General features: G+C 52.1%; 1 protein-coding gene across 8 annotated transcripts in view; it reads right to left on the bottom strand.

Annotated features, from left to right (window-relative positions):
- Nucleotides 1–14,192, bottom strand: part of GAS7 (growth arrest specific 7) — a 192,471-nt gene that overhangs the window by 51,398 nt on the left and 126,881 nt on the right. For 7 of the 8 annotated variants that reach the window (XM_057714434.1, XM_057714436.1, XM_057714437.1 and 4 more), the window contains one exon: nt 1,568–1,648. The exons of the other annotated variant lie outside the window; for it this stretch is intronic. In XM_057714434.1, coding sequence (XP_057570417.1) covers nt 1,568–1,648 — 81 coding nt within the window. The remainder of the gene's footprint in view (nt 1–1,567; nt 1,649–14,192) is intronic. 8 annotated transcript variants of the gene reach the window in all.

Here is a 14,192-nt window from a genome sequence, read left to right as displayed (position 1 = left end):
TAGGAAGGCCCCATTTCTGGGGACTTGGTCTGAGACTGTAGCTCTGGCCTGCATCCCTAGGAAACCAGGAGGAAATGCCCCATTTCCCTGCCCAACAGGGGGTTCCTTTTTAAAAAATTTTAAGTAAAAAAATATATAGGTGTGTATATATACACACACGTGTGTGTGTATACATGCATATATATATACACACACAAATATAAATAAAAACATTTTAAAAACCTAGAAGACCTTTCCCTTTTTCCAAGCCACAGCTGATTCTCCAGGTCTATTCTGCCTTCACTTTGGTTCTGGGTTCTGCTGCTGGCAATCTTCATAGCCCTAAATAACATGCTTAGATCACACTTTGATTTCTCAATGGTGGAGGAAACCAAGAGACACCCCACTAGGAAAGGTGGGGACCGGGCCCACTCACACTGCACCCTGCCTCCACGGTCACATCCAGGGTTTAAGAGCCCTGTTACTTTTCAGCTCTTCCTTTGGCTTCCAGTGATGCGTTTGGTAACCTGTGTCCTAAGAAGGGTACAAGGCTCTCCCCTCCCCTCCCCTCCAAGTAACCAGAGGATGTCGCTGCTGCTTCTGTTCCACTCATCACCCATCTCCACCCCGCACCCCTCCATCCCACCCCTCCTCTTCCCACACTGTCAAAGGTATTCGTGTTTAAATTCCAGGCTGCAACCACAACCAGGACCACCACCTCCAGGCTTGACCTCAGGTTGATGCCTAAAGTCTGACATGAACGGATGGGCTTTAAACACCATGTTTGTGAATGCACTCAGTGCTGAGGCTGGGCTCTGTTTGGAGACTGAGGATTCCACACACAAAAAAAGGAGAGACAAAGTCCCCACCTCAGGAAGCTTACAGTCGGAGGTGGGAGAGTGACAACCAACAGGGAGGAGTACTCTGAGGACAGTGAAACAGTAGGAGGCAGGGATCCAGAGTGATGGGCAAGGACCCGAAATTAAGCCAGCAAGGAAGGCTTCCCGGAGGAGGTGACATTTAATGCAAGGTCCAATCCACAAGAAGTCAGAAGCTGTTCTCCCCACCGGTGTGTCCTGCAACCTGACTCCTGGGATCCCAGAACAAGATGTCTCCTAAGAGTGATAAAACCCCACCTCCTGTAGGAATGTCTACCTTGACCACCTCCACTTGATTACCTATGCTGACAGAGAACTCATACCCCTGCAAGGAATCCATCTGCTCTGCAGACATTCTGTTTGAAAGTTGTCCTGTAAACATCAGCCTCCTTAACGTCTATTCCTTGATGCCTTTGGGAACCATGTGGAGCAAGTCTGCCCCCGGCTTGGGTCCTCCCACTGGCAGACAGGTATGAGCGGTGACATTTCACTTCGCCCAGCCATGCCCCCCTTCCCTAAGCACCTGAGAGGGACTGAGAGGGACCAGAGCTGCTGCCGGCACTGCTAGAGCCCTCTAGACCCCTCCCAGGTTTGGCCCATAGGATCTGCAGCCAGGTTTCCGACCCAGGCTCCAGAGTCTCAGCCTCTCCCCTGAAGGTGTGTGTGTGGTCCCCCCCACCAGATGCCCGTAAGTAGTTCATGGATGGTACCTGTTGGAGGCAGAGAGCTCCTGTGAGGGCCAGGGCTGGCTGAAATCCCAGAAGAACTGCTGGGACGCTCCCAGGTGGTCTCTGGTCAAAGAAACAAAAAAAAAAACAATCACGTGGAGAATTTCCTAGGGCAGAAGCTCCAAGTGTCACAGAGCAGAACCAGGCCACCTCCCTCCCTAACCCCGGGAAGCAGGAGTCCGCCTCCTGCTCCCACATCCATCTCCTCTCCCGCCTCCCATGACAACAAAGCTTCTCATTGCTGGGGGCCCTTCTCCACGCAGCTGGGTCCCGAAGGAGGCGGCCTTGTGGTTGGGATCCTGTGAAACAGTCCCCAGTGCCCCTCTCACCCCCATGGCTGCCAACTCACACATCTCCACTTCAGTCCCTTGTCCTCCAACCCCAGCTGTCAACCGGGCATCACTCCCCGAACACCCACTGTCACCTGGAACCCCAACGCCCAAAGGAAGGAGCCCTGGCTGGGGGTCTGCACAGAGACCTGTGTCCTCTCTCATATGGGGGTGATCTCCTTCCTGGTGCTACAATTGCATGTCTTGTGTGAAACACAGCTGCCGCGTCCGACTGGACACTTCTCTCTCCTCCGATATCCAGCCAGAAATAAAGCTAATATTGCAGCTATATGATCATCCCCAAACGCTGCTCTACCCATTTCACTGCTGTGAGCAGAGACTTCTCATAAAATTAGTGATAAAAATAATACTTTCTTGCTATTTACAATGTGACGATGTAGAAAAAACATGCAAAGAAGAAAAAATATCGCCCAGAATCCCACAACTTGGAGGTTATCACTAAACATTTGGGTATCTGTGTTGATTTGTTTTCCAGGCACATCTTTGGAACGAAACAAAATTATACTGTACGTTCTTTTCACCTATGGACTTCTGTGGGCATTTTTCCAAAACCATTAAAAGGGCTGGATAGTACAATGGTTAGGATCTACCATCAGTGATAAGTCTAGAGCCAGATGCCTGGGTTTGAATCCCAGCTCTGTCTCCTACCACCAGTTTAACCTTGACCAAGCTAACTGCCCCTTTGGTGCCTCGGTTTCCTCCTCTGTGACATAAATAATGGCATCCACCCAAGGCAGCCGTTGTGTTCATGCCAAATGCCCATTTACAAGCGTTTAGCATCGAGTTATTTTTAAAGTTAGTCCAATATATGGATATGACATTATTTAGTCCAAAATTCTATTACTGAAAATTCAATTGCCTCAATTATTAAAAGCAAAAACAAGCACAACCTTTCAATGGCTTCTCTCAATTAAGATTCGAGAGAACTGGGGCTTTGCCTCAGTTTTGCCTCTCATCTGCTTGGGCAGCCCTGGGCAAGTCAGGCTACCTCTCTGGTCCTCCAATTCTTCATCTAGAATGAAAGGGTTGGGCTGACTGGTCTTTTAGGCCCTAATACTCTTGCCCCCCAGCTTTGATCAGTGGTCTCAAAACCTTAAGATCCACTGTCTGGGTTTTAGGATCCTATGGCTCTAGGAGTCGGGTGGTCACAGGGTCCCTTCATGTTTTAAGGGAAAGAAAAAGGAGGGTGAGCAAGGGAAGCAGCAGGGAGGACGTGACCAGGAACAAGAGAGCAGTGAGGTCTTCTGGAGGCGGGCAACCAGAGGGCAGGTCCGGTGGCCTCCCTGGAGGAGGAGGGACACTCAGGCTGGCGCTGAGAGCACCAAGACTTGGAGAATCTTCATGAAGACCACCAGGCTGCTCTGAGGCCGAAGGCAGTGGGACGCATCCTAGGCCTGGCCGCTCATGGGCTGAGTGACCTTCAGAAGCCATCTAACCTGTGTTTTGTTTTTCTCAACTGTAAAATGGGGATACAAATGGTACCCAAATAGGCCTGTAATAGCATGAAATGGGTTATCACGTGTGAGGCGCTCAGGATGAGAGGGGCACAGAGTAGGGGGCTTACCAGAGTTAAACAAGGCAAACCAATTAGCAAGGCTAGATGTGGAAACGTGGGGAAATTCAGATGAGAAAACAGCCTTCCTACAAAGTGAGGTGGGCCCCCCAGGGACCAGACACGGCCCACGTCCCAGTCTCCTTTCTAAAGAGGCCTCTTTTCCACCTGCTGCATCAGTCCCACCTGGAGGTCATACTGCTGCGCCCACATCCACAGTGCCCGGCTCAGGCTCTCCCCTCCAGCCGGGTTCCCTGGGGCTCCAGAGACAGACCTCCATGGCTTCACCAGCTCCTCCCGGGTCCCACCACCCACATCCAATCAGTTCCCGGGGTCTGGCAGCGCCCCCTCCATCACATTTCTCACCTCCTCTCCTCCTTTCCTCCTCACCCCGAACGTGCCTCCCCTCTTGGGATCAGGGCTCACCTGGAGAATTGCTTGCAGGCTCCTTTTCAACAAGGCATAGAGAATAAAGTCCAAGCTTTTTAACCCTCACCCCACTTCTGGGCCAGCAAGGCTCCAGCAGAGCAACCTTCTCCCTCTGTCCAGACTGACCCCCACGGACTTCACTCTGGCCCAGGTAACTCACCTGCTGGTCTTGGAACGTGTCTTTGCTCTAATTGTTTATGCACCCTCCCCATCCCCTGCCCCACCATCCCTGGATGTCAGCGTCACGTTCATTTGCCAAGTTCCAACTAAAATGCCTCTTCTTCCATGCAGCCTTCCCAGGGGGCTGTGGGAGGAGGCTCTGAAATCACAGGGAGATGCTGCCTGTAGTCAGAACCTGCTCTAGATGCTGGGTGCCGATGGAAGGTCCCCTGCCCTGAATGTACTTGCTGGCCTGGGCCACTCACAGGCCCCCAGAGTCCCCTCCCCCGTAAGTACTGCACCTCTCTATCCAACCTCCGCCAGGACTCCATCAGGGACAATGCGGACGTCTGAAGGATTCCACCCAGCCCACCTCCTGGTCTTCACCGGCTCCGGTCAACCCCAGACAGAAAGCCACTGCGAGCCTGGGGCAGGAACGGGGCCAGGCTGGGCAGACATCTGGAGAGAGCCCCTGGGGCTCTGGCAGAGTGACCTCACTGGCGGCAGGAAAAATTGCCCCAGACGACCACACTGCCCACAGGGAGGAAGCCATTTCCAGGTCTTTTCCAATAAAGTGCTCCGTAATCTACTTACAGCGCACCAGACTCCCTGATGGAGCCAAGGCAAAACTGAAGCGGCAGCGAGGGGCTCAAGTGACCGGGATTGAGGCGCCCTTGCCTTCTCTGGGCTTCCATCCTGAGGTTCTAGGTCATTCCAGGTGACCACGCAGACTCCTACAGTCACTGCCATGGAGGCCCCAAAGGCTTGGGGGGGAGGGGGTGCAGTGAGGACAGAGTGGAAGAAGTGAGACCCACCCTTGGAAAGCCTCTGACCGTCCCACCCAATTCATGAGAAACACATTTTTTCCGAAAGGCAACTCTAACTCAACTCGAACCTCCCTGTTGAAACCAAGGGAGACAGATACACACAAATGAGGTGACTGCTGACCGTGGATCCAATCGGACCAAGGGAGGTTGCTATTGCTATTACAGCCGTCCACGTGAGGAGCCAGAAACTCCCGTTTCCCCATCGGTGGATTCCAGCGGCTGCCCCATGTAGAATAAAACTTTTAAAGCGAGAGTATAATTGAAAGGCGGAAAGTGACGTAAATCTGGTTTCAGAGTACAGGTGCCCCCTCCTTAAAATAATCAACATAATAATTATATTTTGATCATAATTATTATGATGATGGTGATTTAACAAATACAGTAAGCAAGGCAGGAGTTATTCACTTTAAGGTCCTTTCTAGACTTTGTTTGCCTTTGTTAAGACTGCATCCTGCATGCATGACAGGTATGAGCTTCCAGTGGGAGTCAGTGAGCCCCCGGACCTAGGCCACTGGGCACGGTGATCTGCCTTCCACCCATCTGTAAGCTTTGTCCCCTCCCGGTCCCACGCGCTGCCTCACCCACCAGCGGACTCCTGCTTCATGATTGGTCAGTTTTCCCGGTTGAGCAGGAGCTCTCTGCTGCCCCCACCGGCTATCAGGTGAAATAACCGCAGGTATCAGTCGGGGAGGAATTGGGTTCTTCGGTCCTGCTCACACACAGCTCGGGTGCCCTTGGCAGGGACAGAGCATGTGAACACAGAAGGACACAAAAGCTCCTCACAAACACCCTCTTGCAGGGAATTCCCTGGTGGTCCAGTGGTTAGGACTCTGCACTTTCACTGCAGGGGCCTGAGTTCGATCCCTGGTTGGGGAACTAAGATCCTGCAAGGTGTGGACAAAAAAAAGACTTTCAGAACTGCAAGAAGTGGACATGTCTACAAAACTGGGACTTTAAAACCTCTGTCAAAATGGAATAAATCAAGCAGACACAAAATTTTTAAAATGACATCAAAGAACTGAATACAGGACTAACAAATTCCATAAAAACTGGAGATATACAGAACATTGTACCTAAGTGAATAACATACAACCCTGAACATTAAAAAACAAAACAACCAAAAAAACAACATCCTCTTGTAGGCACAAGAACTGCTCTGCAGTATCATCTAGGTCTCATCACCAGCAGGAGGGCTTCTGAGCCTGGGCCAGACCTTGAGTGTCAGGCAGTCTGGAATGATTGCATCACGGCCACTGGGCTCCAGAGTCTAGTCTATTTCCTGAGCTTCAGCAAACACAGACCCCAGGCCTGGAGACCTGAGGTCTTCAGAGGGAGATGCTGGCTGGAGTCAAGCCCAGGGCTGGGGAGTGGGAGCGTGAAGGCTGGGGTGGGGTGAGTAGGCAGCAGCTAACAGCCCCCCAACTCCCAGCCTTCAGGCAGCACACACAGCCCTGGGGCACCCCCCTGATCAGAGGAAGAGGAGAGTTGGGGACACTGGGACTCTGCTGTCCCAAGAAAGGAATAAATGTAATGGAACCTGGCCTGGGTGTTTAAAACACCCCTCAAATATTCTGAGGCAGCCTAGAGGTGTTCCTAAGAGCTCAGGTGTCACACAGACAGAGGTTCGAATCCCAGGTCCGCCCTCATCACTGGCTGCTCAGTCTCGGGTTTCCTCACTGTGAAGCGCGGATAATGTGACTGTAGCCTTGTGGTCCTGGGATGCACAGCCAGTGGGCACAGACAGCTTCCAGCACAGTCTCTGAGACAGAGGAAGCCCTCAAAGACATTAAACAACAACAGTAATAATACGAATAGAACGAAACCCTCTCCGTTCCTTCCTTCCTTCTTTCTGCCTCCCAACTTTCACCCCACCAGCCACCTCCCTGCCCCACCCTCCCCTTCCTGCCTTCACTGAGCACATCTCCCAAAGGGAGAGGGAGGGCAGGGCTCCCTCTCAGGTGCTGGGGGGAAGAGATGCTAGAAGGCCTTTGCTAGCAGGTCTGAACTTCAGGGGGTCCCTTAGTTAACCTGAGAAACCTGCCACCACGCAGCAGCCCACAGGCTCCTATGTAACCCTGCGATCTAGGCGGGGCAGGGGCCCCGATGCCCACTTTGCAGGTGATACAGAGGCTGGTGATACCAACAGATGAAGCAGCGGCCCTGTTAGTGCCCTGGCCCTTTGATACTGGCCTGAGCCAAGCTCTGGACTGACTCTAGCCTGGAAGAGCAGGGTGGGGAGCTCCCAGGGAAATTCTAGCGGGGAGTGGGGGGCCCACCTAGAACACCCCGAGCCTGTCCTCCAATCCCTTTACGATCCCTGACATACAAACCTCCTCATAGGGTGCAGACTGGGGCAAACTTGCCGGGAATCCCTGAACTTGGGCTGGGGAGTGATGAGGGCTGATGCAACAGAGGAAAAAGGGCATCTTGTCACTGAGCCAACGAGCATGGGCAGCCGACTGCCAGCTCACAGATACGATGACCCCTGCTGAAAGGCTGAGAAAACTGTGGATGGACCCCGAGAAGGAAATCTCATCAAATCCAAGCCTGGACACTCAAGATCCAGACCCTAAGCGCTGCAGTCCGGCACAGCTCCGGGCTTGCTCCCAAACTCGGCCTCCAATCAGGATCACTGGGGCCGCCTGCCGAAGCTACAGATTCCCAGACCTTGCCCCTCAAGACTCTGGTTTAGCAGATCCTGGGTGGAACCCAGAAGTCAGCATTTTAACAAGCAGTCTCGGGGATTAACCAGATGTGGAAAAAACTGGTAGAGCCTATAGTGAAACATGACAGGAACTAGCCACAGATGGGGAGGTACCCAGATGAGACAAAAGAAACCCCAGATGTGGGATCAGGCATGGTTCGAAGCAAGATGTGTGACAGTAATGTAGGGTAACTTAAGGAACCCTCCAGAATGCCATGTCTACCCCAAGGTTCTAAAAATATCAGGTTCATACCATCTGTCCCCAAGAGCCTCTGCTTTGACTTGTGGCTTTGTTGTCTATTTTAGTTCCTGGGGGAGCCTTACGAATGACAGTGGTCATCACAAACCCTTTAGCATGACTGAGTCCTTCGGGTTTTTCCTAGAATAGGAGCCGAAGAAGAGGAGAGGGGAGAAAGCACTGCAGTGAAGGAAGCCCAGAGGGAAAAGCCGTAGGAGAAGGTTCTAGTGAATGGGCTTCCTGGAGGAGGAGGTGCTCCAGCAGGGCCTGGCCTCCTCCACGGAGCCTTATCTCAAGCCCCTGAGGGCAAAGTCCTGATTACAACTGGAAAGATGAGTTTTATGCAATCCTGGTCCCAGGTGCTTGGCATGGATGGAGCTGACAGGTCAGGGCCAGCAGGATATTCTCAGTCTGGCTGGGACACTCACGGTCCTGTGTGCTCCCCGCCAGCATCATTCAGACTTCCTGAGCCCTGTGAACAGGCACCAGGCTGGGGAGGGGTCCTGAAGGCTCGCAGCATGGTCCCTGCCCTCAGGGAGCTCACAACTGGGAGCTGGATGAGCTCTTCTTATTTGAAACAGCGGCTTTCAAATCCAGTCCATCTGGAGATGTGCTCTGAGGGCAGGGACTGTGTCAAGGAAATGTCTCCCTGTCTCTCTGGCCCCCGGTTCCGCAGGCACTAAATAGATGTTTGATGAATGAATGAACGCTCAGTTCAAAGCACTGTTAGAAATCAGTCTAGTTACACTGCCAATGGCTGACTTTAAAAGTGAGTGAGTGTGTGCGTTAAAAGACAGATAAACAGACCATGGAAAGACAAAGAAGGGCCAGGGAGAGCAGAGAGAACACCACTTCCCTTCACATAGTATGAAGCATTAATACAAATCAAGCAAGCTGCCCAATCCAAAGAGAGCCCTAAACATACACCGGTGGGTCACAGAAAAACAATCACATGTGACCGATGAGGAAGAAAAGAAGCTCAGTCTCACTTAAAATGGGCGAAGTGCATATTAAGATAAGACACTATTTTTTTCACCCTTTGGATCATTTTCTGCTAAATGACTGCTAAAGAGAAAAGGTAAGTCTGCAGAGACAAACACGTATGAAACCAACCCAGAAATGGGCATAAGACATCACAAGGTCCCAGAGACCCGGGACAGGCAACACAGCTGATCTCTCATCCCGAAGTGGGGGCTTCTGTGAGATGCCCCACATCCTTCTAATAAAGGCCCTTTGTTCATAAGCTAGTTTGGGTGGGCTTCTATTCCTCCAACAAGACACTCCCTGCCCGTGGACAAGCCCCAGAATGCACTGCCCTGTAACAGTCAACGCCAAGCCCGAGACCATTACGTCCACATCTGGAATCTCCCTCGGTGACCAGGCTGAATTGTGACTTCTTAACATGTCCCCAAGTAGGACTTCCATAACCTCTCCAGGGAAAGATGTCACACCGCTCAACTGTTCCCAAGCTTCTCTACCCACGAAGTGGTATTTTCCACCCATACATCGCCTCTTTGTTTTGTTTTCTCCGAAACTCAACATTTATGGACCTCAATCGCTCTGCATTGCTAATCCAGATTTAGAAAGACTTTCCAGTAAAAGGTGTGACTTTACATTTTATAAATAATGCTCAGAATCACTGAGGGTGTTGCTTTTCACAAGCCGGAGGAAACGGTCAGAAAGAGCTCCGGTTATTTTGGGAACTAGGAATAGACAATCATCTCGCGGTGGGCGGAGGTGCAGCCACAAAGGCACTTCCAAGGCCGCTGGATCCCCGAGGAAGGCCGGCCGGCCGGCCCCTCAGGCTCAAAGGGCCCCCGCAGCTCCTTCAAGTGCACAGACGTCCTTGTCGTGAACCAACGCTGCAAAACAGGTGCAGAAATTCCAGGCAAAAGGAGCTCGTCTCAAACATCGAGAAAGGGCATTCCGGGTAGACAAGATCACACAAAATGGGGAAGAAATGGGTAGAGTTGAATGAAACAAGATTCCTCAGGAAACTGCATGAGCAGGTTAAAAATATATATATATAGTAATAATAAACCCTCCCTGCAAAGAAGCCTGAAAGCCTCATCCAATTAGGGCAACGCTAAAATGCTGGGGACAGGGGCAGCCTTCTCCAACTTTAGAGCATATAAGAATCACCTGGAGGGCTGGATACGCCACAGACGGCAGGGCCCACCTCCAGGTGAGGCTAGGGTGGGGCCTGAGAGACTGCATTTCTAACAAATTCCCAGGTGATGTTGATGCTGGGGTCCGGGGAACCCACTTTGAGAACCACAGATGCAGAGGAAGGCAAGGATGAACAGAGTTCTCGGCAACCGTTCACCCTGTCTCCAGGGGCTGGAGGCAGGGCCGTGAAAAAAAAAATTTTTTTTTTTTTGAAAGATACAACAATCAAACCAACCCAGGACTTGAAAGCATCCACTGCTCACCCCTTTCCCCGAGTGGGTGATATTGCCAAAAACTGCAAGTTGGCCTGAGAGATGCAGAGAAAGAAAAGTGAACCCCACAGGGCCAATGCTGTGAGAACAAAGAAGAAGTCCACTGGGACCACAAACGTTTGGGTTGTCATGGAAGCCTCTCGAGAATTTCCTTTCCATCCCTAAAGCCTGCTAGTTAAGAAGGCTGTGGATTTGCACACCTGGTAACAGGAATTCACTCTCTGTGCACACGAGTTGAGCCAGCTGGGCAGAGACGTGATGTCCAAAAGCACTGTGCGCTCCCTGATCCCTTCTGTCCTGTTTCCCAAGGCTGTGCCTCTGCTCTGTCCTCTTTGTACCTTTTTCTGCAGTGTCTCCCCCTTCAGCACATCTTAATTTTATACACCAGCAACAGAAAGCAAGTGAAGTCTTTATCTGCAGCAAAGAGGGGGTGGGGGGAGAAACAGAGGGCGATGGAAGGAGGGAGAAAGGGAGGGGGAGAAGGGGATGGGGGGTCTCCTTGATTTCCAGCCCAGCACACGCCTCCTTCTGTGGCAGAGACCTTGTGGCCCGGCATCCTGGGATGTTCCTTGCACCACACAAAAAAGACCGGGGCCCTTTCAGGCTCCAGTTTGTGCATCTCAGCCCTGGCAGGAGCCCTCAGAACACAAGATCACCTCTTCAGAGGCACTGAGGAGGGTGGGATGTTGTGCTGGGGAAGGAGAAATGAGAGAATCTTGGCGCTCAGCTCCAGTCCATGCCTCTATTTCAGAGAAATTATTTTTACCCTACTTATAGAAGTAATACAGGTCCAGGGAGAAAACACTGGAAAACAGAAAAGTGGAAAGAGAAAATAAAAATCCTCCTTAATCCCACCGCTCAGAAAGAACCACTGTGAACAAGTATCTCCCTCCGCGTATAAATGCAATGGTGCATTGTGAGAGCAGAGGGCACCCCAGGCAGCAGGAATCAGGGACGGAGGGAGGTGGTGGCAGGGGGCTGGGTCCTGTTGGCATGGCCATGAGGGTCTGTCCTTAGGCAACACAAAGCCTGAAATGGCTTTCAAAAGCAGCTCAACTTTCTCTTTTAGACACAGGGGCTCAAGACCAGGATGCTGGGGGTGCATGTAGAATCTGTCAAAACCAGAGAAGAGCATGACCTCCAGCCAAGTCCTCTCTGGTATATTCAAGAGAAGCATCAAACGTATCAGGAGGGGACTTTCCTGCTGGTCCAGTGGGTAGGACTCGGCGCTCCCAATGCAGAGGCCCCAGGTTCGATCCCTGGTTGGGGAACTAAATCCTATGTGCATGCTACAACTGAGAATCCACATGCCACAACTAGGACCCCGCACAGCCAAAAAAAAAGTATCAGGAAATCAATTGCTTTCTAAGTGGCTCTTTTCTGCAGCTTGTATTAAAGCTTTCCTGCAAGCACATTTCTTGGAATTAGCAGAATTCTGATACACTGGCAGCTATTCTAAGCCACAGCCCACACCCCACACCCAGTGACAGGCTGGCCACGCGACAGGAAAGCCTGCTGCTCGTGCTACCTGCCCCTTAGGACAGGTGTCTGAGATACAGATGACAGTTTGCTCCTCTCCACGGCATCGTGGAGGACAAAACACCACATGTTTGGCTTAGCAGTGCCCAAAGAGACCACGATGGCATGTTACCCTGGGCGTGGAAAGTGTATTGGTTTCCTGGGGCTGCCCTAACAAAATACCACAAACTAGGCAGCAGCAACTACAACAGAAATGTATTGTGCCACAGTTCTGGAGGCTGCAAGTCTGAGCTCAAGATGTCCGCAAGATTGTTTCCTTCCGAGAGCTGCAAGGATCCGTTCTAGGCCTCTTTCCTGGCTTCCGGCGGCCTCAGTCATTCCTCGGCTTATCGATGGGCTCTCTTTGTGTCTTCACATCCTCTTCCCCCCGTGGGGGTCTGTCTCTGTGTCCAAACTCTTCTCGTAAGGATTTGACATTTCGGATGTAAGCCCACCAAGCTCTGGGACCTTAACCTGATCGTCTGCAGAGACCCTACATCCAAGGTCACATTCACAGGTCTGGGAGGTTAGGACTTAAACTTCTTTGGGGGGCTGGGGGCGGGGACACAGTTCAACCCCTATCAGGCAGAAAAAGGCTGGAGCCGGCTGGCAACAGTGGGAGGCAGGGATGGTGGTCACACTATCCACGGAGTTGACTTGGGGCCAGAAAGTCTGGACAAACAGAGGCATCCAGGGATTCAGCAGCAGAGGGTCTGGGTCTGTGGCAGGGCCCAGAGCGGGAGCAAGGAACCGGACCACCGGGGACCAGCTAAGCCCCCACCCGAGGGCACCTCCCATCAGGCATCCAGGCAGAGCAGGCATGCAGTCAGGCTGGTTGTTCAACTACTGAAGAATTTCTGTACCACCTGAAAAACTGCTTCTGCTCCAAGCCCAAGTAGCCCCCGTCTCCAAGACAGCCCCCCCCCCCCACCATTAGATCCCCACAAGGGCCATTCAGGCTGAATGCCTGGGGAGGGGACAGGGGGCAGGACCCCCCTCCAGCACGTTCTTCCCACAGTCCACGCCTGTGCCGGACTGCTTGATAACCTGCCCCGCTCTCACCCGGTACAGGGGCTATTTCTCCTCGGGCTGGGCGCACAGAGGGGCACTAACCGCGGCCGGCAAGAGGCCAGAGCGTCATTCAATAGGGGCCCAGCCCGTGACCTTCCCAGGACCGCAAGACCCTTCAGGGGAGGTTCCCAGAGCCCAGCGCCCCGCTCCCGGCATGCAGCCAACACACATCCCGCACGACTAACTTCTCACCCCGTTCTCCTCCCACACCTCTTAGAAGAGCACTGCCTACTCTGGAATCCAACTTGGACTGAAATAACAAAAAAGCCGTTCCTCGGCTCCAAGATCTTCCTCCAGTAACGAAGATCTGACGGCCGGGAAACCACGCCAGCCCTCCACACAGAGGCACGTTCCCGGACGGTGGTGTGGTGACTCCCGGCTGCATGGGATTTTAAAGCCGGAAGGGACCTTCAGAGGTCTATTCAGGCAGGAAAGAATGGCCTGCAACCCACGAGGAAAGTCTCCTTTAACAACCGTATCTGCTCCAGGAAGCGTTCTCGAAGCCATGTGCACCGCGTCCGCCCACACCGCCCCTGCAAGGAGCCATCCAAGTGCATAATTAGAGATGGGCACAGGGACGGCATTGAGCAAACGCTTGTGGCTTCACAATCAACTCACGTGGTCCTTGCCCACTCACTTATCAGAATATAACCTATGGATAATTTCCATTTTTTGCCAGGAGTCCCACTGACTCCATGGGACCTAAGCCTTTAAACAGCACTGATGGCTGTCTCTGTCCAGACTGCCCCTCCCTGTGGACCCCAACTTCCTGCTGCGGCCACGTGCTCCCACTGCCCCCACCCCCAGCACACACACGGGCTTTAGAGAAGCTCCCAAATGACAATGCTTCCTGCACTAATATGTCACGTGCGCACAAAAGCTCCAGGAATAAGGTAGAGCATGGGATGAGTCTGAAGGTTCTTCCTGAAGTGGACCGGTCAGTCGTTTCTCTGCAGATTCTTTCATCTCTTGCCTGGTCGCCTTTCATAATCTCTGATTTCCAAGTGCATGTATAAAATGGCTTCCTGATTTTATGTGTAATGCCAATTCTCCCCTGCACCACTTGCGGTAAATCCACGAGGCTATGTCCAAACATAGGTTGAAGCTCAAGCCCCCATAAGCACTGCATATGTGAGATGTTTGCATGAAGCAGACTCAGTAGAAGAAAAATTGGGATTTTTCTGCTACTGCTCAGATTCACCCGGTTGCATTCAGACAGGAAGGTGGGTTGAAAAACCTCACGATTTTTCAAAAGGAGACAAGTATCTGGGTGCTTATGAAAAACCTCCCAGAGACTTCCTAAGTGGCACAGTGGTTA

The sequence above is a fragment of the Hippopotamus amphibius genome, chromosome 17 (assembly GCF_030028045.1).
Source record: "Hippopotamus amphibius kiboko isolate mHipAmp2 chromosome 17, mHipAmp2.hap2, whole genome shotgun sequence".
NCBI lineage: Eukaryota > Metazoa > Chordata > Mammalia > Artiodactyla > Hippopotamidae > Hippopotamus > Hippopotamus amphibius.
Note: the sequence above shows the minus strand (reverse complement) of the source record. Positions and strands in the feature narration are given on the sequence as shown.